This window comes from Ziziphus jujuba, chromosome 2, assembly GCF_031755915.1.
Source record: "Ziziphus jujuba cultivar Dongzao chromosome 2, ASM3175591v1".
NCBI lineage: Eukaryota > Viridiplantae > Streptophyta > Magnoliopsida > Rosales > Rhamnaceae > Ziziphus > Ziziphus jujuba.
The window spans coordinates 1,236,937-1,264,466 of record NC_083380.1 but is presented as its reverse complement, the minus strand read 5'-3'; the positions used below and the strand labels follow the sequence as shown (position 1 = coordinate 1,264,466).

Below are 27,530 nucleotides of genomic sequence, written 5' to 3'. Positions count from 1 at the left end.
TTGCCAGGCTGACACTTGTATGGATGCCACAACGTGTCAGAAAAATAGTGAAAGTGGAGGTGGGGCCCACAAGCCACGTTGAGGCCTTTTCTTTTTATTAATTGAATTTCGTCATCAACAAGCCCAAAGCCCACCTGTACCGAAACACACACATTAATGGCGTTATGAGTTCCTCAGTCCCTTTTGTCTTTTTCCTCTTAGGGTAGCAGCCAAACTCCGTGCTACCTAGCGTGATAGTGCCACGCAACCCACTTATGATTTCAGGTTTACAGACACGTGCATATGGCACGTGTAGATGACTTGCACAGTTCGACCACCTGGGCCGTCGCCACGTGGACAAATAGATCCAAAAGTTCATCAGAGAAGGGGATCTAAACACAAGAGAACAGACTGAAAGTTGCATTGGGGCTTTCAAGCAGGCAAGGGCTTGGTTTACTTTGGTTAATTTTATTTGTTTTCACTAAGAAGAAGAAGAAAAACGATGATCATTAAAATAATAATAATAATAAATAAATAAAATAATGATGTATATATATATATATATATAAAAGATATTCCCAAAAAAAGTTGATGCATGTATAAAGAATTTTTTGTAGATTTGGACGTACAAAATTTTGGGTAAAAGAGGTACAAATTATTGGTGGGTTTGAATTTGATAACTTGATTTTACTCCCAACCAATAGAATTTAATAGAGTACAATTTGGTGGTACACAAAGGAACTATAAAACAAAAGTTATCTTCCTTATCTTATCACATATTTATTATATTCTTAATCGAGTAATAAAATATTTACCATAAAAAAAAATTGAGTAACAAAATGATATATAATAATAAAATTTTATAATTTAATGGTTATTTGTTTTTATATTGGAGTTTGGGGGGTTATGTTTGTGAACAAGTTTGACAATTTTGAATTTTGATGGAGTAGTCATGCTCCTAATTCCTAAAGTTATTTTGCTGCTGTTGTTACTTACAGCCTCTAAAAAAATAAAATAATACAAACAAAATGGAAGTTCTGCGACCTTATCCAAATTATCAGTGAAATAAAAAAGGATTTTTCTGGTTAAGATCTTCCATATTCCCCATTAGAAAATAAGAAAGAGAAGGGAAAAATAATTGTACGAAAAGTGAAAGGGGTAGAGAAAGTTTGTCTTTTGGCAGACGCAGAAGATCTTCTAGCAGAGACTGATAAACATTGCAACTTACAAGGAGCTATGGAATTTAAGATCCCAACACAAACGAAAAAATATAAATATAAATATATATTCACCCAAAAAAAAAAAAAAATCACCAAGATATATATATATATATATATATATACTATTAATTCAAAGGTGGGGTTTGAGTCTCAGACCATTATTCGTTCAGTTGGTGAGAATATGTTTTCAGAGAGTCGGATAGGACAAGGTCGAACCGCATAGAACCATGAAATAGAATAGAAGAATGTGCAACATTATTAATTTATGAAACACAATAAAGTTGGAAATATTTTATAATATGATATCTATGAACCCAACTTTTTTTAATTTACACCAAACTTTGCAGTTTCATTGAACCAAGACACTTCCCTCATTGACTAACCATAAACAAAAGAAAAAAAAACAAACAAAAAGACAGATCTGCTCATCATGAAGAGTAATATGAGCTGTGGAATTATTTTTTAACGAATTTTTGGCAGTGAAACATCATGAAGAGCTAGACCTCTAGGGCCCAAAAAACTATTTAGGAGTTAAGAACCCACCTCATTGATAAAGGTTAGGTGAACAAAATGTGTAAAACCTGTGTCATTTCGTTGCCACTTCATTTATAATGGAGATGATGATGATGATAGAAGACTGGATCTTTACTTGCGACATAGACAATAAGAATATAAATCAGATGTTTTTATTTGGGTTTAATACAAAATCTATATACAACACAGCTTGAAATCCAACTAAGATGTCAAAATTACAAACCTAACCAGGATAGTTTCACAATTTGGTGAATTCAGTAATTTCATTATCACATAGTCAATCTTGTTTCCTTCATGTTGGATTTTGAGTTGGTGGAAGGGGGTATGTTGAGCATGTTATACGACTGTCGAAATCAGCTAAACGTTAAGGAAACATTCCCTTAAGAAACTCATCAAAGTGATCATCCTCATCATCAACTTCATGTTCAGAAGCCTCAGAGCTCTTCTTTCCTGCATCGTACAATTGATTAGGGTGTAAAGGCTGTAAGGTCACTTGATTACGGAAAACACAAATTGCCAGTACAAATATAACGTCATGTTAGCATGTAACAATCAAATAGACAACCTATAGTTAATGAAGTATAAATGAAATTTGTGTGTGACAATAAGCAGCTACAAACCTTTTCTCCTTCTTTCTTTGCTTCCCTCATCATCTGTATCATCATCACTCCTCGACCGAGCCCTGGAAATAGAAAAAGAGTCAGCTTCTACACAGTCAAAAACCACAATTTAGGTTACTAAGAGATCTTCCAAGTATAAGGTTTCTAGGGTTGAGTTGAAACCTCTTTCTTCTATGCGCTTCTTTCTCCCTTTTTTCTAATAGCTCCTTTTCTTTCCGCTTTTTGTAATTAAGCTTCTCCGCACACCTATCTTAGGAGTTATAGCCCAAAAAGCCAATTAAAAAATAAGAAAAGGGAATTAAGGTGTCAATGAGTTCACCCTCCATCAAAAATGTTGATATAATCACAAATTGATTCACAATGAAAGAATGTTGATCGAGTGACATCACACATTAGTACAGAGAAACCAACCTCTCACAGGCTACCAACTTCACAAGGGCTTGCTTGTTTTCTCCAGCTTCAAAATAAGAGAAGTTTACCTGCAATATATATCAGCAAAGTAAGATGAGCAGCAAACCTTTTACATGTAAACAGAACCAACCCAAAAGGTATATCTCTAACTTCTAAGCACAATGAGAGATCCATGAGAATGATCGGTAACGTTTACTTTTGAGACTTGGGTAATCAGAACAACTTTCATGTGTACACAACATTTTACCTAAACATATGAGACTACTCACACTTGTACCGAAATGGAATGTAACAGTCAAACTGTAAAAAAATCAAACCACCGAATTACTGGCAACAAGCACATAACATCACTCGACAATATAAAAACATTATAAAGCTATGTAGTTTCCTCCCTGGATCATCTTATACAGGGAGAAGTACATTAGTGCTATTCTGAGGAGGTAGTTTCTGTGTCAATACATAAACAAGGGAACTACAGCAGTAACCAAGAAACTACATAACAACAATATAATCACGATAAACTCATAAACTGAAAACATAACAAATATTGAATGAAGTAATTGCAGACCTAGTCTAACATTGACAACCAATTATTTTCACATCACAAAATACTAAAGATGCAAGGTTAATAAACATATAGATTTGTGATCACTGCAAATACTTGCCTCATAGCTTGCTAAGCCATCTTTTTCATTGCAATGTTTGTTACCACATATGAACTGCCCTGCATTAAAGGGTAAAAAGTCAATTCAAAATTCCACTGTGATTCCCAGTTAAGGGAATTTGTAAAATGTAGAAACAGCAATATATATGGCGAATACAGGCATACATAAAAAGCAAATCAAGAGTGGATCATTAAGTGGAAAAGCCAACAAAAAAATAAACATCAAGAAGCAGTTGTGGTATGAAAACACACAAGAATTACACCTCTTCCAAAAGACGAGGAAAACAAAATACTTGTCATTATCTCACTTCAGATAAAAGTATTACATCAAAGAATAGAGGAAAACAAAACACTTGTCATTATGTCACTTCAGATAAAAGTATTACATTAAAGAATGGAGTTAAAAAGAGTGTGGGCATGGGAGGAGGGCTGGGGAGATAGAGAAAGATGATAGAAGTTCAAAACTAACAGGAGTTACACAATTGGTTTCTTTGTAGTCTAAGTGAGTATATTATTACCTTTACCAGATATGACTTCCTTCTCTGTCCTCCATCGTAGGCCAATCTGTAAAGAGAAATTTCAAAAATCATAAAAAAAATTTCTTCCATTGCAAATACTACAAGGATAAGTGTGATCTACTTCTCAAATTCTATCGGTTACTGTAGTCCATTCCTCATAAGAAAACAGTCATAATTCATAAAATTGAAATGCCAAACCTGAAAAGCAGTTTTAATAATAATCTATAGTAGAAATATAACAGAATGGTGTGTAATCTGCATAATGGGTACTGGGCACTGTTAACAACAATATGCCTCCAAGTATGGACAAGGAGGCTAAAGTTCAACAACTTAATTACAACAGGACCTCTCAACATAGAGGTCAAAGGAAATTCGTCAAGGAGGCTAACATGCTACAAGCACCAATTTGCTGGGTCACAACAAATAACTTAAAGTTGCTCTAGTAAAATTTATATTTAAAACTTAATAACATACCTTTCCACTCTTGTAATGTGACATGTCAGCTATGCAGTATCTTCAATGTGTTAAGGCAATGGACAGGGTAGACCTTATTTCTATCGATAATTTGATAACAGCAAAAACTTTATTCTCAAAGCCACTGAAAACCCATTCAAAAATGAAGTTTAAGTGCTTGCCTTTTTCATAAAAAGAACATCATACCATGGGGCTCCAAAGAAGCTAGAGCCTCTATTTTGATATCACTGACAGCTCTACATGCACATGGTATTCTCCTGTCTGCTTTTTTAGGATTTTCTGGATTCTCAAAAAAAGTTTTATAACTTTTAAGGTGCTCATTAAACTACGCTAATGACATCATTTGGCTTCCTGAAAAAATTAAGGAGCTTTAACATAACATCATACAAAGGATACTCCTTAAAAAGCTTATCATAGTATCGCTTCACCAGCCTCTGCTCCCAAGATGGATCCATATCATCTTCTTCAGAACGAATGAACCTTGATAAGTCAAAGAAAATAAAACAAATATATTACTTATAAAAACCATAATTCCTATGATAAGGAACAGCAGAACTACGATGCATTAAAGTATTTCCTGTAATTTTGGGCATTCCCAACTGCATGCAACACGCAAGATGATTTTCCTTCCTATGAATAATGCAAGATCAACTTTTTTCAATAAGGTTTTAGTGCTCTAATACAACAATAGCAGAATAGTGAAAGTTTGTAATCATGCAAAACAACAAGGGGTACAAACAACAAGTGAAAAAACCTTCTTATCACAGAATGATAGCAACATGCAATTGATTTTTAGCTCCATATCGTTCAAAAACCACTTTCTGAATGTTATTTTTTTCACAAGCAATCTTTCTTCAGATAAGCGATATCAAGTGTTAAGGAAACAATGAGACAAATAAACACAACTACCTGTATCCTTCTCTTAGGGTGTCTTGATCAGTTTTGATAGGCAACTTGACTTGTGCAGATATCTCCTTCCCATAGAAGTCAACTGCATCGCAAACAATAATCATCAAAGAAAATTCTATAACTGCGAAACAAAAGAAAAGCAGTGATCTTATTAACTACAACACATTGATAAATTCAAACCATGAAAAGAACCGGCCTGTTCATATTAATACAACCAAAATGGAAATGAGATTACCAACTTTAAGATGAAAAGCAACATACTTTGCCACTTATTAGTCTAAATAATATTTGAACAATTACCACGTAGTGAAATCCAGCTAACAGTAATAAGTTTAACTAGCTAAATTGAAAACCCATTTGAAAAATAGGAGTAGCTTCAGCAAAAACATGACGTATATAAGGATGATTGTAGCCTCCTTCCTTCTTGGTGGAGAAGATTGTTCATCATCCATGTTTGCTTTAGGACACAAGGAGGACCCAGCAAATAGAAAGCTCAGTATTTGCATTTACGTCCTTCAATGTCCACTTCTTACTTCTTATATACCACATAAAGATAATATTTTTCCCACTAGTTTGCAAATTACATAGTCAAAAAGTCCCAACAAAAATAAATAAATAAATAAAAGATAAGGTCGAAAAACCAAACCATAGTCTTTAATAAATTTCTTATGTCGATCATAGGCGTTGAGCCCCCGAATGTGAGCTTGATACTGCCTGAATCCAAAAAATAAAAAATAAATAATCCCACAATTCAAAAACAAAATAGGTAACGAATTATTCATTGTTACGCTAATGGAAAAGAATTCACCCAAAAAAAAAAAAAAAAAAAAGCTAATAGGAAAGAAATTTTACTGTTTTTTCTCTTCTCTATCAAAGATTGCAGCTTTCAGAGATCCAAACGACGTCATTCTCTCTCTCTCTGTCTGTCTGTCTGTCTGTGGGAAAAGCCCTTGCAAAGCAATGGAACACCATGCGGCTCCACCGCCGGGGAATGACGAGCTACTAAAGGGGGAGACTTTTCCAAACCCCAAACCGAGCTTTCACCGCGCCCACCCCCCACCAAAAAACCCGTCAAAACTACGTCGTTTTCGTGGACAAAAAGCGAAATGAATATTTTTTTTTTACTTTTTAGTTTTTATTTATATAGTACGTGAATAAAAATGAAAAGAATATAAGGAATGGTTCGTTGGAAATATGCATATAATTGAAGTGGCCCCTCTATACTATTAAATTTGTTTTTGCTGTCGGCTGCTTAATATTATTTCGTATGACTCAGTACCAGAAAAGATATACCAAATTTTGAAATTTAATAAACTAGATATAAATTAATCAATGGTTATATAACCATGTGAATGTCTGAATGTGACATTCAATCTAATTCCTAACGCTGATCCCAATTGTTCTTTCTTTTTTCCTCAAAATATCCTCTTCTTTTTCTTTTTTCTTTTTTGTGTTTTAACCACTTTTTGCATAATTAGATATGAAAAATATATAAATACGATTATCAATACGAACCATCTTACCCCACAATATATGTAACTGATAATCATTTATTGATTAGTTTGATAAAATACTAATTAAGTTTGTTGGTATTGCTGGTGTTCATTCTAAGAGTGTTTCTTTTATTAAAAATATTTTTTTTTCTTATTTAAATTTTGTCTCTATTTATATATATCATCATGGTTAAAAGGGAAAAAAATTATTATCTTATAAAAACAGAAAAAATAAATGTTAATTTTTTAGTACCAAAATTTGGAAAAGATTAATAAAGAGGAAGAAGAACACCATGATCTGTTTTACCAACGTCAATTACCATTTACCAACAAGTCTTCAAAGTCATCGTTTTAGTCCAGCTGTTTTTCATTTAGCCCAAATTCTCCAATTGCACTCTAGATGGCAGATTAAATTTTTATTTATTTATTTATTTTTCAAAAAATCGTTTTGGTGGTACTTAGAGAAAGAAATAATAAAAAAAAATATTGTAAAAATGGTGTAAATGGTCTGTTTTCTTCTACATTTTCATTTTAAACTTTCTTCTATTTTCTCTCTCTAATGCTCAGACTGTCGGTGGAGTGGTAGTCTATGCTGGTTGGTTACTCTGTCCCTTTCGTATTCTTTAAGCCATTTCCTTCCGTAAGGGAATACTGTCTATTATATATTTACAGCTATACAAAGAGAGAGACACTTTTGGAGAGAGAGAGATAGAACTGGGCTTAGCATTGCTGTTTGCTTACATGGGTTTGTGAGATCGGTCGCAGTCCATCTCTCTCTGTCCGGTTCTTCTGCATCTGTGACTCTCCCAGTGGATTTGGGATTTGGTTGACTGTCTGCCTGTTCGTGACTTTTGAGATTTTGGGTGTGAGATCTGGTGGAAAACTCAATCAATTTGGCTTTTTTTGTTGAGGGATTCAAGTGGGTACCTTCGAAATCGTGGAATTGACTTTAAAGATCGAGTCTTTGAGGTAGGTTACTCTTATCTTTCATTGGATTTTTAGCATTGTGGTGTCTGTTTACAATGAAAATTTTTGAAAATTTGATTTTGCGTCTTATGCTTTATGGCATTCCAAAAGTAAAGATAAGATTTTTAAGTGCTGACAGTATTGTCCTGTGTTGGAATTTCGCTGATAGTAGCCCTTTTGTAGCTGGGACTTACGAGGAAGAGAACTGATTTGTTTTATTTATTCAATTTTGTTGCTTGGTTTCTAAATGGCGAAAACTCCAAAGCTTTCAAGTTTTTTGTTTTGTTTCTTTATCTCATATTTTATCAGCCAAGAAAAAGAAAATAAAGATTATGAATTTTCACTATCCTGAAGTTACCAATGAGTGTGGAGCATGCTTGCTGAATAGTAAAATCTAATTCTGAGTCTCTTTTTTAGGTGCTTCTGGCCAGATCTGGGCCCTAAAGCAGAAGTAATTTAATTCACTACAGCAGATTCTTTGGAAACTTGGAGCTTTGAGGAATGCTTAGATCTTATTGAGAGCCAACAACCATTTTCATTTATTGTTCACATTTGAGCAAAGAAGCAAGTGCCAATGGAACCAGGAGGAGAAACTGGGGTAAGCATCATAGAATGCTCTCCATTTGTTGCTTGATGAGAAAATTGGAGAAAAGTAAAGGAACTTGTAATATGCTGAGTAACTTGTCTTATGTTGACCTGCTTAGTGAACTAGTTAATTAGATTCTGTCGAGTGCAAACTCTAGATCCTTTGAATTCGAGTTAGCTTTTCTTGTTTACCGTTGTCATCTGGACTGATCCCTTTTTTGGCAATTCTAATTACCTAGGCAAAGTCCGTGAAGAGCCTGGGTGGTCAGGTCTGCCAAATCTGTGGTGATAATGTTGGGACTACTGTAAATGGTGAAGCATTCATTGCCTGCGATGTCTGTGCTTTTCCTGTCTGCAGACCATGCTATGAATATGAAAGAAAGGATGGGAATCAGTCTTGTCCGCAATGCAAAACCAGATACAAAAGGCACAAAGGTTTGTTGATCAATAATTGAAAGTTTTATCATATGTCAGAAAGCGTAAAGAATTTAAAAGAATTTCAAGTGGTATTTTTCATAATGTCGTAATGAATTGATTTGATTCTGTTAGACATCGTATCTTTTGGAGTTCTCACAAGTTTTGGAATTGTTCTTGAGTTATGGAACTACAAATATGAAGATGTACAGTCTAAATGCATACTTTCTCATGTCAATCCAAATGCCTCATTTATTTGTCCATGCCAAAATTTAGCTAGCTGAACATTTTACTTGTGACTGCTATGAACATGCTTATGTTATTGGTATATTCATAAAAAAAATCCTTATTTTTCAGGGGGTGAATCTATTGTCTATTAATAACGATTTGGTGGCTATATTTTGTCTCATTTTACTTCATTGTTGATTTAGGGAGTCCTGCTATTCTTGGCGATAGAGAAGAGGATACAGATGCAGAAGATGGTACTGGTGATTTCAATTACACTTCAGAAAATCAAAATGAGAAGCAGAAGATTGCAGAACGCATGTTGAGCTGGCATATGACTTATGGACGTGGAGAGGATGTTGGGCCCCCAAATTATGATAAAGAGGTTTCTCACAATCACATTCCTTTACTCACCAGTGGTCAAGAGGTTGGTTTATATGCTGCTGGTATGTTATTTTCCTTGTGTGCAATTTGAGCTGGATAAGTAATCTTTCTTCCATTGCTTATGTTCAGGTTTCTGGAGAATTGTCTGCTGCATCGCCAGAGCGCCTTTCTATGGCATCTCCGGGAGTTGCTGGTGGAAAGCGTATGCATCCTCTTCCTTATGCTTCTGATGTTAACCAATCACGTAATCACTCTCTCTCATGTCTCCTGTACTATGTTACTATTTATATGTTAATATATTTCTGCCTACAATGATTCCAAATTCTTTGTTTTAATGTTTTTCCAGCTAATATTAGGGTTGTTGATCCTGTGAGGGAGTTTGGTTCACCTGGGTTGGGCAATGTAGCTTGGAAAGAGAGAGTGGATGGGTGGAAGATGAAGCAGGAGAAGAATGTTGTTCCAATGAGCACTGGCCAAGCTACTTCTGAGAGGGGGGGTGGAGATATTGATGCCAGTACTGATGTGCTTGTGGATGACTCCTTACTGTAAGATTCCTCTTGATTGATATTAACTGTTTTGTTTTTTCAATTTCTAATGGATCCTTTGGTCTTGCTGATAGCTTAAGCCAAATGTGAAATCCTATGAATCTTGCCTGATTACCCCCATAGAGCAAATTAAGCACCATGCAATGTATACATTCTTGTCCATATTACGAACCCTTGTCATTACCATCAACAGTGATCCTGAATTTAGTATAATGTTTCTATATTGTTTAACTACTGAATTTCTCTTTCTTATGTTTATTTGCCACATTATCCTTGGTATGGTTCCTTATCCCTATTCTTCTTATTTTGCAGGAATGATGAAGCTAGGCAGCCTCTTTCAAGGAAGGTCTCTGTACCTTCATCCAGGATAAACCCCTATAGAATGGTTATTGTTCTGCGGCTTGTTATACTCTGTATTTTCTTGCATTACCGAATTACAAATCCTGTGACAAATGCTTTTCCTCTGTGGTTACTATCGGTGATATGTGAGATTTGGTTTGCAATATCCTGGATTCTCGATCAGTTCCCTAAGTGGCTCCCTGTAAACCGTGAAACATATCTTGACAGGCTTGCTCTAAGGTAGGAAAGTTTTTCTTTTTCCAGTATATAACTTTTTTATGTTTTCATTTTTCCAGTGTAGAATTTTTTTATTTCTAGTAAGTAAATCTCATGTCTCAAGCATCTGTTAGCTATAAATCTGTCTAAACTATTTGGTAGCTATGAATCTTTCTTTGTATTTTGGAGTTTAAGTGATCCATTTGTCTGATTCTCAGATATGACCGAGAAGGAGAACCATCACAATTAGCTGCTGTTGACATTTTTGTCAGTACTGTTGACCCGTTGAAGGAGCCTCCTCTTGTTACAGCTAATACTGTGCTATCCATTCTGGCTGTTGACTATCCTGTCGACAAGGTTTCATGCTATGTGTCTGATGATGGAGCGGCCATGTTGACATTTGAAGCTCTCTCTGAAACTTCAGAATTTGCAAGGAAATGGGTTCCTTTCTGCAAGAAATACAGCATTGAGCCAAGGGCTCCTGAATGGTATTTTGCACAGAAGATTGACTACTTGAAAGATAAGGTTCAGCCATCATTTGTCAAAGACCGTAGAGCAATGAAGGTAAAATTTAACATACTGATTTAACTTATCGAAGAGGGGGGAGGAAAAAAAAAAAAAAAAAGGAGAAGAAGAAGAAGAAGAAAAGACTCTTAGAAATGTATGCAACTCCTCAATGGTCACACCTTCTGCAAAAATCGTCCATCTTATATTTTCTTTTGGTTTTCAGAGAGAATATGAAGAGTTCAAAATTCGTGTCAATCAACTTGTTGCAAAGGCTCAGAAAATTCCTGAAGAAGGATGGATTATGCAAGATGGTACCCCATGGCCTGGAAATAACACCAGAGACCATCCGGGAATGATTCAGGTAGGTTTATCTTCAAATTGGCTGTTTTTGCTGAGTTGGGACTGGTTAACATTGGTAGATTGGAATTCATTGAGGTTGCTGAAAACTAGTAGTAAAACGTATTATTGATCCCTTGTATTTGTATTGTCTGTGTGGATGATTTTAATTGTGTCGTTTCTTGCAGGTTTTCTTGGGTCAAAGTGGAGGACTTGATGCGGAGGGGAATGAACTGCCGCGTTTAGTCTATGTATCTCGTGAGAAGCGTCCGGGCTTCCAACATCACAAGAAAGCTGGTGCTATGAATGCACTTGTAAGTATCATATGTTAAAAATGTTATGTGCAGTGTCTGTCTAGGTTTTTCTTAATGGATCTTCCTTGCAGGTTCGAGTGTCAGCTGTCCTCACCAATGGACCTTTCTTGTTGAATCTTGATTGTGATCACTACATTAACAACAGCAAAGCCATAAGAGAAGCCATGTGCTTCATGATGGATCCCAACCTTGGGAAGCATGTTTGCTATGTACAGTTTCCTCAGAGATTCGATGGTATTGATAGAAACGATCGATATGCCAACCGTAATACTGTCTTCTTTGATGTAAGTTTGACATTTTCTTATTTAAGCATTGTGTGTGAAAACGTAGAAATATATGCATGGTTAATCTCTTTTCTATATCTCACTTGCCTGCTGGATTCTAGATTAACTTGAGAGGTTTGGATGGAATTCAAGGCCCTGTCTATGTGGGTACTGGTTGTGTCTTCAATAGAACAGCTTTATATGGTTATGAACCTCCTGTTAAGCCTAAGCATAAGAAAGCTGGATTTTTATCTTCCTTATGTGGTGGATCACGAAAGAAGGGTTCAAAATCAAGTAAAAAGGGCTCTGACAAGAAGAAATCTAGCAAGCATGTGGATCCCACTGTGCCAATTTTCAGTCTTGAAGATATAGAAGAGGGAGTGGAAGGTACATCCTCCGAATATTTGTTCCGTATCTCATTGGTAGATGCTGTCACATGCATTTGACTTTGTGAAATTAAAAACTATCTGCTCCGAGGTCTATATTTTCACTTGAATATTGAATGGGAAATGGCTTTCGTCTATCTTTCTTCTTGACTTATCTTTTAACCTTAATGTCTATAATATAGAGTCAATTGAATCATTGTGAAAATGTATGATATAGTCTTACTTAGCATGCAATACTTGTTCTGTTGAAGGCTTTATTTTGCTCCAGCTTTTTAATTCTTTTCTTTTGCACATTCTGTATTTGTCATTTGCTCCTAAATTGTCAAGGCCTTTCTGTATTTGATTCTGCATAATTTTTCTGTGTGCATTATATTTAGCTAAGGTTGTCAATAGGATCAATCTATCATGTCTATTTCCATAAAAAGTGAGAATTGATGAGGAAACTGCTCTTTTTTCTCTTTTTTTTTTTTTTTTTTTTTTTTACACTTATGAAAACAGGCGCTGGATTTGATGATGAGAAGTCGCTGCTCATGTCACAAATGAGCCTGGAGAAAAGGTTTGGTCAGTCTGCAGTTTTTGTTGCCTCTACACTTATGGAAAATGGCGGCGTTCCTCAATCTGCCACACCTGAAACTCTTCTGAAGGAGGCCATTCATGTTATCAGCTGTGGATACGAGGACAAAACTGACTGGGGGTCTGAGGTATATATAGCGTTTCCTGATGTGCAATGCTTTTACTACCTGTATCTTTACTTATTCCTTCATTTTCTTGAACTCTTCTGAGACTAATGATATTTGTTTTTCTCTCTGCAGATTGGATGGATTTATGGTTCCGTCACTGAAGATATTCTTACAGGATTCAAGATGCATGCCCGTGGCTGGAGATCAGTTTACTGTAATCCTAAGCGCCCAGCCTTTAAAGGATCTGCTCCTATCAATCTTTCAGATCGTCTGAACCAAGTGCTTCGGTGGGCGCTAGGTTCTGTGGAAATTCTACTTAGTCGGCATTGCCCTATCTGGTATGGTTATGGTGGCAGGCTAAAATGGCTCGAGAGATTCGCGTATGTAAACACAACCATTTATCCAATCACCGCCATTCCCCTTCTCATATATTGCACACTGCCGGCTGTCTGTCTTCTCACTAATAAGTTCATCATTCCACAGGTTTGCCATATCACCATAATCATACTCATTTTTGACATTTTGGGAAATGGATATGGTCCATAGCAAGAACATCTTAAAAATTGCATCACGTTAGAAACTGTACTGAATTTATTGACTTTGTATTGTTTGCAGATTAGCAACCTTGCCAGTATATGGTTTATCTCTCTCTTTCTTTCCATCTTCGCAACTGGTATTCTAGAGATGAGATGGAGTGGTGTTGGAATCGACGAGTGGTGGAGAAACGAACAGTTTTGGGTTATTGGTGGTGTTTCATCTCATCTCTTTGCCGTTTTCCAAGGTCTGCTCAAAGTACTTGCTGGTATTGATACCAACTTCACTGTCACCTCCAAGGCGTCAGATGAAGATGGAGACTATGCAGAACTCTACATGTTCAAATGGACAACCCTGCTCATCCCACCAACGACTCTCCTCATCATCAACTTGGTAGGGGTGGTTGCCGGGATATCATATGCCATTAACAGTGGTTACCAATCATGGGGTCCCCTATTTGGAAAGCTCTTCTTTGCCTTCTGGGTGATCATTCATCTTTATCCTTTCCTCAAAGGTCTTATGGGACGCCAGAACCGCACCCCAACCATTGTTGTCGTGTGGTCGATTCTTCTTGCTTCAATCTTCTCTTTGTTATGGGTGAGGATCGATCCTTTCACGACTAGAGTCACCGGCCCAGATGTGGAGCAATGTGGAATCAACTGCTAGAGGGAAGATGACCCGAAAGACTGAAATATTTATTTATTTGTTGTCTGATATATATATACACTAAGCCCAAAGCAAAGGCTGAAGATGTGGAAGCTATGGAAATTTGTCTTATATTTTGTTGATTTTACCCTTCTTCTTTTCTTTCTTCTTTTTCTTTTGTTCGGTTTTTGAAATGGGTTGCCCATGTGAATCTAAGTTATGTGCAGGTCAATAGGGGGTGAAAGCAAAGAATTTATTTTGTTGTTTTTTTAGAGAGTGAAACTTCATGTAATACATTTGAACTTCTTATTTTTCTGAAACATAATTCATAGTTTAAATTACCCATGTGATTACTCTTATCTTTGTACTTGAAAAACAATGATTCTCTCCTGAACCATCTTTTTCAAAGAATTTCCCTTTTCAGATACAAAAATACTGAAGGGGCGTATTTCATCTTTGCTTGTGGGTGGTAGAGAGTTATATTTTGGGTTGTGTTTGGAATACAACAATGGAAGCAAACAAGCGCATCCCAATAGCGGGTACATTGTGTTTCCACGTGGATGACAGCGGCCAAGAGAGAAGCACACGAGCGCTGGACGTGAAAACACGTAATCGCACGAGCGTGTTTTCTAGAGAACGGAAAGTAGATGCAGATGTATCTGTAGCTCTATCCAAAATCCTGACACTAGTCCCAGCTGGGTGGGGATGATCACGTGACGGCCACACGTGGTCACTTCTCATCCTTCGCATGCAACCAATTCTGGCGTGTCCATCTCTGAATCATTTTCGCATTATAGAAGCCCCCACATGGGCCTTACACGTGTCCCCACATTCCCCAAAACCCTCATACCAAGATTTTAACACGTGGCCTTGCTCTCCTTGATGTTAGAAACTCCTGTCCTTTTTTAAAGAATCTCATGGACAAGCGAACTCAGTATTTCCTTACCACTTTTTTTTTTGAGCGTATAAAAAAGCAAAAAATACAAAAAGAAAAAAAATAAAAAAATCTGTTTGTTTCGCGGGAAAGTAAAATGGCAATGACTATTCGCATCACTGAGGAACCGATTCTTCCTAGGCTTGATCGTTTGGACAACATGGTAAGTCTGTGATTGCAATAAGGTTTCTTGTGGGACAAGAATGTTTTTTTTTTTTTTTAATTTCTTTATTGTTCCAAAAGGTGAAAGATTAAAGTCGTGAGAGAATATATAATGATTCTGAATAAATATTGTTAATGCCAAGTGACATAGAATGAAAACGACATAGCGTATTTGACGTTCACTTTCTTTTTTTGTCCCAGTATTTTCTGCTTTCCCTATGCGGTTATTTATTTATTTTTTGGTCGTTGGAAACATTTATAATTCATGTCGTATACTGTATATGCATATGGGCATTAAATATCAGTTGAGGCAGTTGGAGGAAATTAGAGGGTGCAACAGATCATCATCGTCACCAAAGAGTTCTTATGCGTCCACACCATCAAGTGGGACTCTCACTAGCACCGATGGACACTTGTCGTCTCTTGATTTCTCTCCCAAGAGTATAGAGAAGCATTGCCGTCCGATTGACCATGTGATCATGGAGACAGGAGTTAAAGGAACACTTATTGAGAGGCTTGATCATGTGGAGGATCGAGTTCTAAAGGTACCTCTAATTAAAGAGAATATAATAATATTAAGTTTTATGATTGATGAGTTTTGGACCGTTCGATTTGAAGAAGTAGAATTTAATCTGTACTTAATCAGCTTTGCTTACAGATGGAGGAGGAATTGGAGGCAGAGAAAAAGAGGGAAGAGACTGAGAAGAAGGAACGTAACAAGAAAGGACTGAAACAGCTTGTTAAGCAATGTCTGAAGGGAAAAAGAAAGCATAAAACTACAGAGTGATTTGTAATTTTATTTTATTTTTTGTGAGGAAAAAAAAAAGTTTTGTAATGTAAATGTGTGAAAGGAAAAAGAAAGCATAAAACTAAGAGTGATTTGTAATTTTATTTTATTTTTTGTGAGGAAAAAAAGCATAAAACTAAGAGTGATTTGTAATTTTATTTTATTTTTTGTGAGGAAAAAAAAAATATTGTAATGTAAATTTTCAACAAAAAGGAGCTTCACAAGAGAATAAGGTCGGCTTGTGAAAATGTCTTTGCCTTCTGCTGCTTGGTATTGGTTTGCTTTCACTTTTCGTAATTTTTTCACTATACTTTCTAGTAGATTTTCATCAACAATGTTAACTTAAACAAAGAGAAAAATAAAATAAATAAAGGGATGGATGGTATCTTATGCTCTCTTTAGGTCTATGAAAAAAGAAAAGAAAAGTATTTGAATTGTTTTATTATAGAGGTATGGATAATATATATGGTATTTTTGGGTCTTCACAAAAAATTTAAAAAAGAAAAAAGAAAAGAGAATTAATATGGAAAGTGTTTCGATTGTTTAATTTTGTTTCATTACTTTTTCTTAAAATTACTTCTAGATTTTATCTAATAATATAATGAGAGAAAATGCAAGACTAGTAAAGTTGGATCGAACATAAAATATTTTATATGTAATCAAAATTATAACTTCAAACGAGTTCTCTTTTGGTTGAATCTAAATAGTTATTGGTTTTTATCCAAAAAAGAAAAAAAAAGTAATTAGTTGAAAATTTTGCAATTATTTCATTTTATGTCGATATACGCTGATATCCTTAGAAATTAATACATCAAATGCTCCGAAATATTGGTTTTTAGGATAAATTTAATCGGAGTTTCATTTCTATCATATGGAGCTCATTGATTTTTCTCTAAAGTAATTCTCTGCTAGCCACTGATGACCGTGTGATTGACAAGATGGGCACACTGTCCATCTGATTTGGTCAATAATAGTCTAATTATATTAGGAGTGAGGGGCCCCAACAGTGAAAACATTCAGCCCAGACCTATGTCCTTCATTAAAGTTTAAACTAGGCCCATCTTGGACGGCTCTCTGGGTTAGACCTCCTTTGATGGTACAATGACTCACTAATACTTTTTGATCAATCGGACGGTCTAGATTGTCCTACCTGGTCAGCATCTTACCCATGTCTTTTTCCTTTTGAGTGGAAGACCCTCATGTCCATCATCTATACACCACCGATTTTTGATCTTCTTTAAGAAGAGGGACAAAAAAATTGTCCAAAGAGGTGTCATTTTCCATTGGCCGAAAGATCAACAGTGACAGAGCTAGAAAATAAACCCCACATAAAAACAGAAATTCAACATGATATTGCCAAGTGTAGGGTGATTAAGGTAGCACCACAAAAAAGTCTGATCACAAAAAGTCATAAAAAGTGGGGGCCATTTTTTTAACCTAGTGGTATCCATTAGAGGGAGCTAAGCGAATTGTCCAAAATTTTGAGTCATAGTCACAAAGAAGGTGGTATGTTTTGGATACGAATCACAATTTCTTCTCTACTGGTATCCATTAGAGGGAGCTAAGATAATTGTCCAAAATTTTGAGTCACAGTCACAAACAAGGTGGTATGTTTTGGATATGAATCACATAGCCTACAGATATGACTTTGTAGCACCAAGAAGCAGTTTTCAAAAGGGGGACCCAATTGGGTTTTTTTGGTTCGTTAATCTCCATTCCAAGGTAGTTGAGGCAGAGTTATTGAAAATTTGAAATCCCCTTCTTTACTTCTTCTTTAGATGTGCAAATATGACCTTGCGTTTTGGACTACTATATTAATTTTTTGGTATATGGTCCATTTTTACACAAATTGTGACTGCCTTCCCTCCCCTTCATTTATTTATTTATTTCCTCATAGTAAGTAGGTAAAAAGTGAAAGTGAAAGTTTTTTTTTTTTTTTTGTTTTATTCATAGAAAAGTCTTAGTTGGGTTTACTTTTTCTGCATGAAGATTATGCATTACAGAAAGTGGAAAACAATTATAAAGATGATGATAATAATAATAATAATAATAAAAATTGCATATGCATTAGCTAACCATTTGGTACTACCTTTAGCAAATAAAAACTTTGGTACTAGTGGAAAGCACTGAATCTCTCATGAGGCATTAACAAGTGATGTGGCAAGGTATGATTGGTCGTATTTTTTTTCATGAATCAATCATAGCTTGCCACGCTTAGCATGGATAGTGAAAACCTCGGGAGTTTTTGATAGGAAGCATTTTTCTTGCAGAAGCATTAAAATTTCCTGCGGATGCGATAGCTAATTAAGTTGACGAGGAAAGCAGCAAAATAAAGACATTGGGGATTATTTATATATATATATATATATATACATATTTTAAAAAGAGTTTCAGGAAAAATTGGATCTCCCTCTTTCGTTTGCTGATACTTTTTATACAGCCAAATGGAAGGGCTATTGTTTGTGTCCGTTATTTTTGCTACTGAGGGAGCCATGAAGATCCCCCACCTTTGATATCAGTATCTCTCATCGTTTTTCGTCTGAGTTCTGCACCACTTGGGCAAAAGCTGAATGTGATTTAAAAGTGAAATATTGAATATCTATATCTATATCTATATCTATATATATATATATATATATGTATATATATGTATCGCTAATAGCTTAAAAAATAATAGCTAGCCTAGCTAGGAAAGATTGCATACTAATTTCCTCTTAAATAATATTCAAAATTTTTTTAAACGATGACTTTGATATTATTGACTAGCTAGTTCAAATTCATATCAAATATAGCGAAAGGGAAACATGATACAAGAGACTATCTATATATATTTGTAATTTTTCTATATTCCTTTTTTCAGTTGTTACATGAGGTTAGTGCTTTATTTCTATTGGTGTATAGTGGTAGATTTTCTATACCAATTGATAAGTTGCTTTCGAATTGCCATAAGCTATTAACAAAACAAAGAGCTTGTCAAAGGAGTGCCAAAAGTATGTATCATATATTCTTGCATTTACATATTGCAAGAAGAGGAATCTAATAATTTATAATTGTGAATGTAGGGCATGAAAGAAAGAATAATATTGTGAAGCATATTATCTGCAAAAAAAAAACAATATTGTCAACAATGCCAAAGATACCTACTTATCCAGTTTTGATAATGTGACAAAATGGTTACGCTAATAAGTATATGGATTAAGTGGACAGGAGTTTTATATTATAGGATATCATTTTAAAAACTCCATTTGAAATTGCTTCTTTGCAATTTTCCCACTGCTTTGGCATCTGTTGGTACATGAAGACAAACACCCTCCAAAAAAAGAAAATCAGGAACATATATATATATATATATATTATATCTCAAACCACCTCTGAATTATAAATATTGAATAAAAAATGGAAACCAAGTCTTAGAAATACAAATTAATTTGCTATTGGAATAGAAAGTGTGTTTTAGGTGTAACATTGGGTTGATCCACTCCAATATGTAATAAATTATAAACATTTCAACATCAATAGGTTTATACCTGCACCAAATGCCTTTTTGTTGTGTGTGTGTTTTTATATTTATTTATTTGTTTATTTTTTTATAGTGGTTTTCTTGAGTAATCAAACACTTGTAAATCATATTTATTATTATACTTTAAAATTGTTTATCTTTCGATAATGCGATATTTTTTTTTTTGGGTAAAATTCGATAATGCGATACTTGCATTAATTATATATTTTATTATTGTATATGTTTAGGCACATTGCAATTGCTGAATGGCCTCATGTAAGCATTACCTGCACTAAGTGGAAAAATAATAATAATTAAATTAAATGTATTTCCTATCTTATCATTACTATTTATTCAACAGTTAGCATGCGTACTCTTAAGCTATTATAACAATATTAAAAATATTATGCAAGGAAAATGAAGCTCATCAAGTCTTATAGTATGAAAGGGATTAATCCAATTGAGATTCCATTTTCTTCTCCTTTGTCTTCGTAAGAAATTAAAAAATTGGTAACATAATTTAAGATATTTAGTTTTCAGGTCTAAGAAGTGTTTAGAAGAATGAGAAGAAGATTGAATAATATAAATTATAGTTTTTTATACATCTAAAACTTTTTATAGTGTAATTTTAGGATATATATTATCAATTAATCCATCTGGAATCCATTATTTGATGGAGCATGAGACGTACAATAATGAAAAGTTATTGTAACTAATACACAGTACTAAATATTGTTTAAATAATGATACTGAGTCTGAAAGGTTTAAGAAGGGAGGGAAATGGAGGAAAATTTATATAAGACAAAGAAAGTTCTTTTTTGGTTCGTTCACATTAGTGGACGGGAATCTTATTTTCACTTGAAATAAAAACAATAATTACTTTGGAAATTTGTGGATTTTTATTTGATTATTTTCTTTCTTCTCAACTATCAAAAAAGTTGTTCATATTATTAATGTATAATTTTGATTAAGACATTATTAATAAGAAGGTTGATCCATGCAGGAAGAAATGGATCCATAACTAAAATTGATTGTGAAGGTTTTTGTAATAATGAATTCCAACTGCTTAAAGGTATTAAGACAAAACATCTAACTGATGATCTATTAACTAGTACCATGTCTATTCTCATATATATGTATATATATATATATATATATATATATAAAACCACTGCCATGTCATCTCCCTCATGTTGAACAAGTTTATAATTATATGTAGTTCTTTTTTTTTTTTTTTTTAGGTTAAGTAATTATATCTAATTCTTAGGACTGACTTCTTTTTCTGGCTGAGGAAGGATAAGAAATTAGACACAAAAAATTTCATTGATAGTCCTGAAACTTTATTTTAGATTGATAATTCTTGAAAAAAGGAATTTGGTTTTAAATCACTTTTTCCCAAATTTTTCTGAAAGATTGATTTAGTTATAAGGAAGCAAATGTATATACTTTTGGCCCAAGAAATCAAAGAAACCTTAGAGTACATGGAAACTTATTACATCATAGATCGAGATTTGCACTAATTAATGTGATTAATCTTAAGTTTTAATTAAGAGTGTCGAATTATTGATACCACAAGTTTTCTATAGCGCAAAAAAAGAGAGCCATATTTAAGTTAGCACCATAATAAATACATTTAAAAATAAAATAAAATAAAATAATGTTCTCATTCACAATAAATTGATGGTTGTTGTTATATTCAGAATCTCACAATTAAGTATAGCTTAAACATCAATAGTTCTGGGGGAGTTGGTGGGTGTTATTTCATTTGCAAGAAAAATACTAATTTTGTCAAATATTGAGCCAATAATTAGACATTACATATAGCGGAAAAGGGAAAGTTATTAAATGGGGCTGAAGTATGTCAATAAGAACTATGCTCCATACAAATTTATTTTGAGTCCCATGAAAATGACTAATCCCATATTCAAGTTTTGTGTCTATGATTAATTGAAAACCTCGATACCCAACATTAAGTAATGGTATATATTATTCTAACAATTCCTATCACATATTTTACAATGAACATAAATATAAAAGCATAAACAAATAAGTAATTAATTTTGTCTTTTTTTTTTCTTCACCCAAAAAGGGTGGGTTAATTTTACAATTTTAAATAAGTGAGAGGATATAATGACAATAAGCAAGTTTGAAATTTATTATCATTTGAGGATTAATTAATTAATTAATTTATTTATTTTTGGGTGCTCCATTCTTTTTCCTTAGATTTGACTCCACAATTGACCACTGCTCTCTCACACTGTTAACTTATGAAGTCCGTTGGTTTGTTTCATATCATCAGGAGTTTGCTAATTGGTGGAACTCAAACACCCTCAAATTCCAATCCATTTAAATCCCAACTTTCACGTCCACTACGAATTAAAAAAAAAAAAAAGAGAAAAAAACCGTCAACCTGCTCAACCGGTCAACCAAACCCCCCACAACTTTCCGACCCAAAAATCTGAGTTAAATTTGAGCTTCATTTAGTGCTCATTTGGTGTGAATTTCAAAGCAAGCTCTCTCTCTCTCTCTCTCTCTCTCTCCCTCTACAACTCCGGGGGATTACATTTCGGGTCTTTTTAAATTCGCACTCTAAATTTTCGTTCTTCAAGCTAAAAGAAAAAATTTCATTTCCATTTCAATTTCAATTTTCTAGACGTTACTTTCTCTCTCTAGAATATAAAAACTGCTTTTAAAGCTCTCTCTCTCTCTCTCTCTCTGTGTTTCTGTCTGTCTTTGTGTGATTTCTTTTTCCTCGATCTCATCGATGAAAATGGAAGAAGCTTTATTAGGTATTGGCTCTCTAAGATCTTGTTCGTCTTCTTGCTGTGCGTTTGCTGGTTTGGCGGTGGTGGAGGCTGCTGCTTCGGCTTTCGTTCTTTTTGCTTTGTATTGATGACTCACTGACTCACTCTTATGCATTTGCTAATTACTTTACTCCGTTTTAGATCTCGAGCTGATCTTCGCCTCAGATACTGAATATCGGTGAGTTCTGTTTATTTCCCTTTTTTTTTGTTTTTTATTATTTTAAAGTTTTATCTGTTTTGGTATGAAAATTTTGGAGGAAATTTCCTTTTTATTTTTTTGTTTTGTTGTCTAATTATAGTTTGTAGAGAGCGTTTCTTTCTGTGATTATTATTTATTTATTTATTTTTGTCTTTGTTTTTGAATGTGTTATTACTTTGATTTGCATTAGTTGTCTTGTTTGGTTGCCTAGAAAACCGAGAAAGAAAAAAGGAATCTCATTTTCACCTTTTGCTTTTATTTTCATGGACCACTCTACTATGCTTTTTGATTTTTTCCTTCTTTTAATTTTTAGTCTAATAGCTGGAAGATATAGGTTTCATTTGTTTATTTTTTCTTCCGATACTTGTAAATGAGTAGTTTGTCGATTTTATCTATAATTTCTAACGTATTTGTGGACAACAAAAAATTTTGATTGTTTTGTTGACTGCTAATCAAGCAAAATTTTAATGTATGGTAGAATAATGCAGTTGATGATTGATTTTTACCGAAAGAAAAAGATTGATCTTTTTGGTTTTTTTCCTTGAAATTTGATATTATTTTGACAGTACTACCATTTGGTTTATATAATATTATCTTTTCAATGGATTCGTCATCTCAAGGAAGATTTTGCCTTTTCTTGGATTGCTAAGAATAAGAATAATTCCTGTTTGGAAACTTTAATTTCAAGTTTTAGATGATTCTAGATTACCTTCAGATTTGTTTTTGAGTCTCTGATAAGATTCTCTGCCTTGTTCATTTTTTTGATGTTGCACGCTTTCGGTGCGTGTTTCGTAGCAAGTTTTGCCAATCGATTTATTTTTAGCTTTAGTGAGTTTTGGAATTTACAGCAGTATGTTGAAAATAGTAGATTTTATTTTACTTTATTTCTTTTTTTTCGTACACCCTGATTTGTTTGTTCATTCTTTCATCCTGTTAATTGACCTTTATCAATTGGTTTTCAGTTTTAGATTATTTGTGGAGGAAAATACGAAATTCCTATTATAAGATATTTTCGTTGAGTTTGCTTTCTGTATATTTTCTTTCTTCTGTCTTGTACAAAACTCAGAAGGCTTTTTGGTCATCTAGTTTTCATTCAACCTTGCCATGACTTTTTGCCATGGCTTAGGTTTGGTGCTGGTTATTTTGATAAAATTCTCCATATATTCTTCTCGAGCTGGACTGTTAGTTTTGCTTTCTGGTATCTTGTGCAATTGCAAACTTAATCTTCATGTAGTCTTCAACTGATCACTACTGTGATTTATGGTAGGTCTTCATTTGGTATTATTGTCTTTTGCTTCACCAAGATTGATGTTATGTTGGTATCTCCATGTATTTGATAAAGTGTGTTGGTGTTTTTATGAATTTCAGCTAATCCTTTATTTAACTGACTTTCCTTTTGTGTTCTGGGATTTTCAGCTAATTGAAGCATGTGCGGTGGTCCAGAGCGTTCAAAAACTACTACAACATCATCTACCGTAGAAACTGTTTCTAACACCAAAGACATGAGTAGCCTAGCTGTCAAAACTGAAGATTCGTTTTCCAGCATACTTGAACTTGCTTCTAACAATGATGCTGAAGGCTTTAAGCGCTTGATTGATCAAAATTCTTCTTCGATCAATGAGATTGGACTTTGGTATAGCAGGCCGAAAGGCTCAAAGCATATTGTTCCCGAGCATAGAACTCCTTTGATGGTTGCTGCTACCTATGGTAATATGGATGTGCTAAAGCTTATACTCTCCTGTCCTGAGGCCGACGTAAATTTCTCTTGTGGTCTTGATAAAAGTACTGCTCTTCACTGTGCTGCCTCTGGTGGATCTGTTAATGCAGTTGATGTTGTTAAGCTGCTTTTATCTGCTGGTGCTGACCAAAATTTCATGGATGCTAATGGTGATCGCCCTGTCGATGTCATTGTTGTTCATCCTAAGCTGCTGAACATGAGGGCTATACTTGAGGAACTTCTGTCAAATGATGCTTCTGATGGCTATGTTGGTGAGCATAGTACGCATATGTCCATTAATTCTTCAAATTCTGACTCATCAAATTTATCCTCTTCACCAGACAATGATTTCCAGTCTCCTGAGTTATCTTCTTCTCCAGTGGCATCAAATATTACTGGTCTTCCTGTTATTTCTACATCGGAGAAGAAAGAATACCCATTTGATCCATCTCTCCCTGACATTAAGAATAGCATATATGCTACAGATGAGTTTCGCATGTTCTCGTTCAAGGTTAGACCATGTTCACGAGCCTATTCCCATGATTGGACTGAGTGCCCTTTTGTTCACCCTGGGGAGAATGCTCGAAGAAGAGACCCACGGAAGTTCCATTACAGCTGTGTGCCCTGCCCTGATTTTCGCAAGGGGGCTTGTAGGCGTGGTGATTTGTGCGAATATGCTCATGGGGTGTTTGAGTGCTGGCTCCATCCAGCCCAATACCGGACTCGTCTTTGTAAAGATGGTACTAGCTGTAATAGACGCGTGTGTTTTTTCGCCCATACCACTGAGGAGCTCCGACCGCTGTATGTCTCCACTGGATCAGCTGTCCCTTCACCACGTGCAGCTGCATCTGGTCCAAATGTCATGGACATGGCTGCTGCTTTGAGCCTTTTGCCTGGTTCCCCTTCATCTGCCTCTGCAATGTCTCCTTCACCTTTCACTCAGCCTATGTCTCCATCTGTAAATGGCATGTCTAACTCATCAGTGGCTTGGCCCCAGCCTAATGTGCCAACACTTCATCTCCCTGGAAGCAGCCTCCAATCAAGTCGCTTGAGAACTTCACTTAGTGCACGGGACATTCCACCTGAGGATTTAAATATGTTGCTTGATCTTGATGCCCAGCACCAGCTCTTAAATGATATGAACTCTTTTGCACAGTCCCGTCAAAGTTCTGCATCAGTGAGTCGCTCTGGGCGGACTAAAACACTAACTCCCTCAAACCTTGAGGAATTATTTTCTGCTGAGGTCTCTCTGTCTCCTCGATATTCTGACCCTGCTGGAGCTTCTGTTTTTTCTCCTCGGCAAAAGTCAGCTGTGCTCAATCAATTCCAACAGCAGCAGAGCATGCTATCACCTATCAATACGACTGTTATGTCGCCAAAGAGTGTTGACCATCATCTTTTACAGGCTTCATTTGGTGTTCAATCTCCTGGAAGGATGTCTCCAAGAAGTGTGGAGCCCATCTCCCCGATGAGCTCTCGGCTTTCAGCATTTGCCCAGCGTGAGAGGCAGCAGCAGCAACTACGAAGCCTCAGCTCGAGGGATGTTGGATCTAACATCCCTTCCTCTGTTGTTGGCTCTCCTGTAAAGTCTTGGTCCAAATGGGGATCTCCAAATGGAAAATTGGATTGGTCTGTTAATGGGGAAGATATGAATCATTCGCGAAAATCATCTCCATGTGAGCTTGAAAACAATGGGGAAGAACCTGACTTGTCATGGGTCCAATCTCTAGTAAAGGAATCTCCACCAGAGATGATGAAAGATAAGTTGGCATTTCCGGTTTCTGGTGGTGCAGCATCCGGTGAGGTTCCAAATTCCAATTCCCAAATTGAATCGGTTGATCATTCAGTTTTTGGTGCATGGATTGAGCAGATGCAGCTTGATCAACTCGTAGTATAGTAAAAATGAATTCATTTCTCTTGGAGATAGGTATTTAAGTTCAGAAGGTGCATATATATTCTTTTTGTTTGCGGGCTTCATTGCAGGACAGCAAAGGTGACAAAATGGAAGAGGTAACAGTAGGTAAAATTGGAAGGAGCTGATTAAGGATGGCTCAAATCTTTCAGAAGATAATTCAAAATTTTTTGTTTTTACGATTTATTCTTTTCAGCGGAAATCTGAAAAAGGAGGAAGAAGCTTTATCTGGGCTAGTATTAAGAGAATCCAGTCTGGACGGGTTTTTTTCTTCTAAATTTCTGTTTTCTAGCAATTTTTTTTTTTTTTAAATTTCTATTATCTTAATATTTCATCTTCAAAGAAACTACCAAGTTTGTCTACCAATAGCTTTGTATCGTCATGTCCCCGTTTTCTTCAATGTTTTTCAATATTTTTTTCTGTAATTCTGAATAGACAAGAAAGAATATTGGTTAAGGAGGAGATTATTTCTTTTTGAAGGAGTTATTCTTCTGGAAATGTGACACATTGTTGAGGAGCTGAAGTGTTCCTTTGTGTAAAACTGAATTAAAGTTATTTTATTGATATCGATACCTTTATTTTTTTGTTAATTTTCCTTGTCTCCAATGTAATGTTTTCTGTACTCCTTGACCTTTTTAACTTCTTTTCACCTCGCATTCGCTTTGTTTTCTTCGCACTTGATGGATGATTTTGATTTTAGGGATCCATATAAAAGGAATGGGAAACCACTTGTTGTGGGCGGGTCCCATTGTTCGATGGAGATGGGTTGGAATGATAATTTTCTATTTTGCATTTATTTTTTTTTTGGGATTCGTGCAATCTTTTCAAGAGAAGATAATCTATTATTACATCCAATCCTGATATAGGAATTGGGATTTTATTTTTTTGGTTGGGTCAAAAATGTTAAAAAATATTAAAAGAGGAGGGAAGGTGGGGTTTTTTTGGTTGGGTCTAAAAAGTTGAAAAAATTAAAAGAGGGGATGGGGGGAAGGGGGTTTTTCTTGGGGGTGACAATTGCAAACTTATTTGTTTGATGCCAACCACTCATCCAATAAAGTTGGGGGTGTGGGTTGGTATGACTTTTGATGGATTAAGTTGTGAAATTTGAAGCAAAACTGAAAAGGAAAAAGAAAGAAAGAAAAAAAAAAAAAGAGGTTGTGAAATGTGAGTGGTATGTGGGGGAAGATGACTTTTTCCAAAGGCTTTTGCTTTCAATGGTCGGTTATGACTTGTGACCTGGTTGCTTCATTTCCAAGTGTGCTATTTCTTTTGTTTTCTTTAATTTCTACTTTCAAAGCATCATTAATGCCACCATCATTCCCCACTTGAAGCCCAAATTAAGAATTTTATTTATT

The 27,530-nt window shown here is 35.1% G+C and overlaps 4 protein-coding genes across 7 annotated transcripts; 3 read left to right on the top strand and 1 right to left on the bottom strand.

The window, feature by feature from the left end:
- Positions 1 to 1,863: 1,863 nt before the first annotated feature.
- On the bottom strand, positions 1,864 to 6,435 carry LOC107417609 (uncharacterized). The gene is made up of 11 exons (XM_016026217.4): positions 6,182 to 6,435; positions 5,976 to 6,043; positions 5,330 to 5,411; positions 4,817 to 4,900; positions 4,421 to 4,460; positions 3,947 to 3,992; positions 3,430 to 3,488; positions 2,765 to 2,832; positions 2,516 to 2,599; positions 2,354 to 2,415; positions 1,864 to 2,183 (listed from the first exon to the last, which is right to left on the bottom strand). The coding sequence occupies exons 1-11, from the start codon at positions 6,235 to 6,237 to the stop codon at positions 2,098 to 2,100; spliced, it is 735 nt and encodes a 244-aa protein (XP_015881703.2). The 5' UTR covers positions 6,238 to 6,435; the 3' UTR covers positions 1,864 to 2,097.
- Positions 6,436 to 7,362: 927 nt separating this feature from the next.
- LOC107417605 (cellulose synthase A catalytic subunit 3 [UDP-forming]) lies at positions 7,363 to 14,506 on the top strand. 2 transcript variants are annotated; one of them, XM_025073614.3, is made up of 15 exons: positions 7,363 to 7,791; positions 8,206 to 8,386; positions 8,613 to 8,808; positions 9,219 to 9,439; positions 9,526 to 9,598; positions 9,743 to 9,941; positions 10,254 to 10,520; positions 10,715 to 11,060; positions 11,227 to 11,364; positions 11,528 to 11,653; positions 11,725 to 11,937; positions 12,039 to 12,303; positions 12,801 to 13,003; positions 13,115 to 13,465; positions 13,598 to 14,506. In XM_025073614.3, the coding sequence occupies exons 2-15, from the start codon at positions 8,363 to 8,365 to the stop codon at positions 14,180 to 14,182; spliced, it is 3,207 nt and encodes a 1,068-aa protein (XP_024929382.2). In that variant the 5' UTR covers positions 7,363 to 7,791; positions 8,206 to 8,362; the 3' UTR covers positions 14,183 to 14,506. The 2 variants fall into 2 exon arrangements, with proteins under 2 accessions (XP_024929382.2, XP_015881699.2); XM_016026213.4 differs by having other exon boundaries at positions 7,364 to 7,791; positions 9,526 to 9,640.
- Positions 14,507 to 15,097: 591 nt separating this feature from the next.
- On the top strand, positions 15,098 to 16,305 carry LOC107417610 (uncharacterized). Of its 2 annotated transcripts, none has more exons than XM_048474366.2 (3): positions 15,098 to 15,258; positions 15,563 to 15,802; positions 15,916 to 16,305. In XM_048474366.2, exons 1-3 carry the CDS (start codon positions 15,193 to 15,195, stop codon positions 16,042 to 16,044), a joined length of 435 nt encoding a protein of 144 aa, XP_048330323.2. In that variant the 5' UTR covers positions 15,098 to 15,192; the 3' UTR covers positions 16,045 to 16,305. The 2 variants fall into 2 exon arrangements, with proteins under 2 accessions (XP_048330323.2, XP_015881704.3); XM_016026218.4 differs by having other exon boundaries at positions 15,904 to 16,305.
- A 5,752-nt stretch (positions 16,306 to 22,057) lies between these two features.
- Positions 22,058 to 26,765, top strand: LOC107417606 (zinc finger CCCH domain-containing protein 30). 2 transcript variants are annotated; one of them, XM_060814281.1, is made up of 3 exons: positions 22,058 to 22,526; positions 23,321 to 23,374; positions 23,963 to 26,765. In XM_060814281.1, the coding sequence occupies exon 3, from the start codon at positions 23,974 to 23,976 to the stop codon at positions 26,158 to 26,160; it is 2,187 nt and encodes a 728-aa protein (XP_060670264.1). In that variant the 5' UTR covers positions 22,058 to 22,526; positions 23,321 to 23,374; positions 23,963 to 23,973; the 3' UTR covers positions 26,161 to 26,765. The 2 variants fall into 2 exon arrangements, with proteins under 2 accessions (XP_060670264.1, XP_015881700.2); XM_016026214.4 differs by lacking the exon at positions 23,321 to 23,374 and having other exon boundaries at positions 22,058 to 22,525.
- The last annotated feature ends 765 nt before the right edge of the window (positions 26,766 to 27,530 follow it).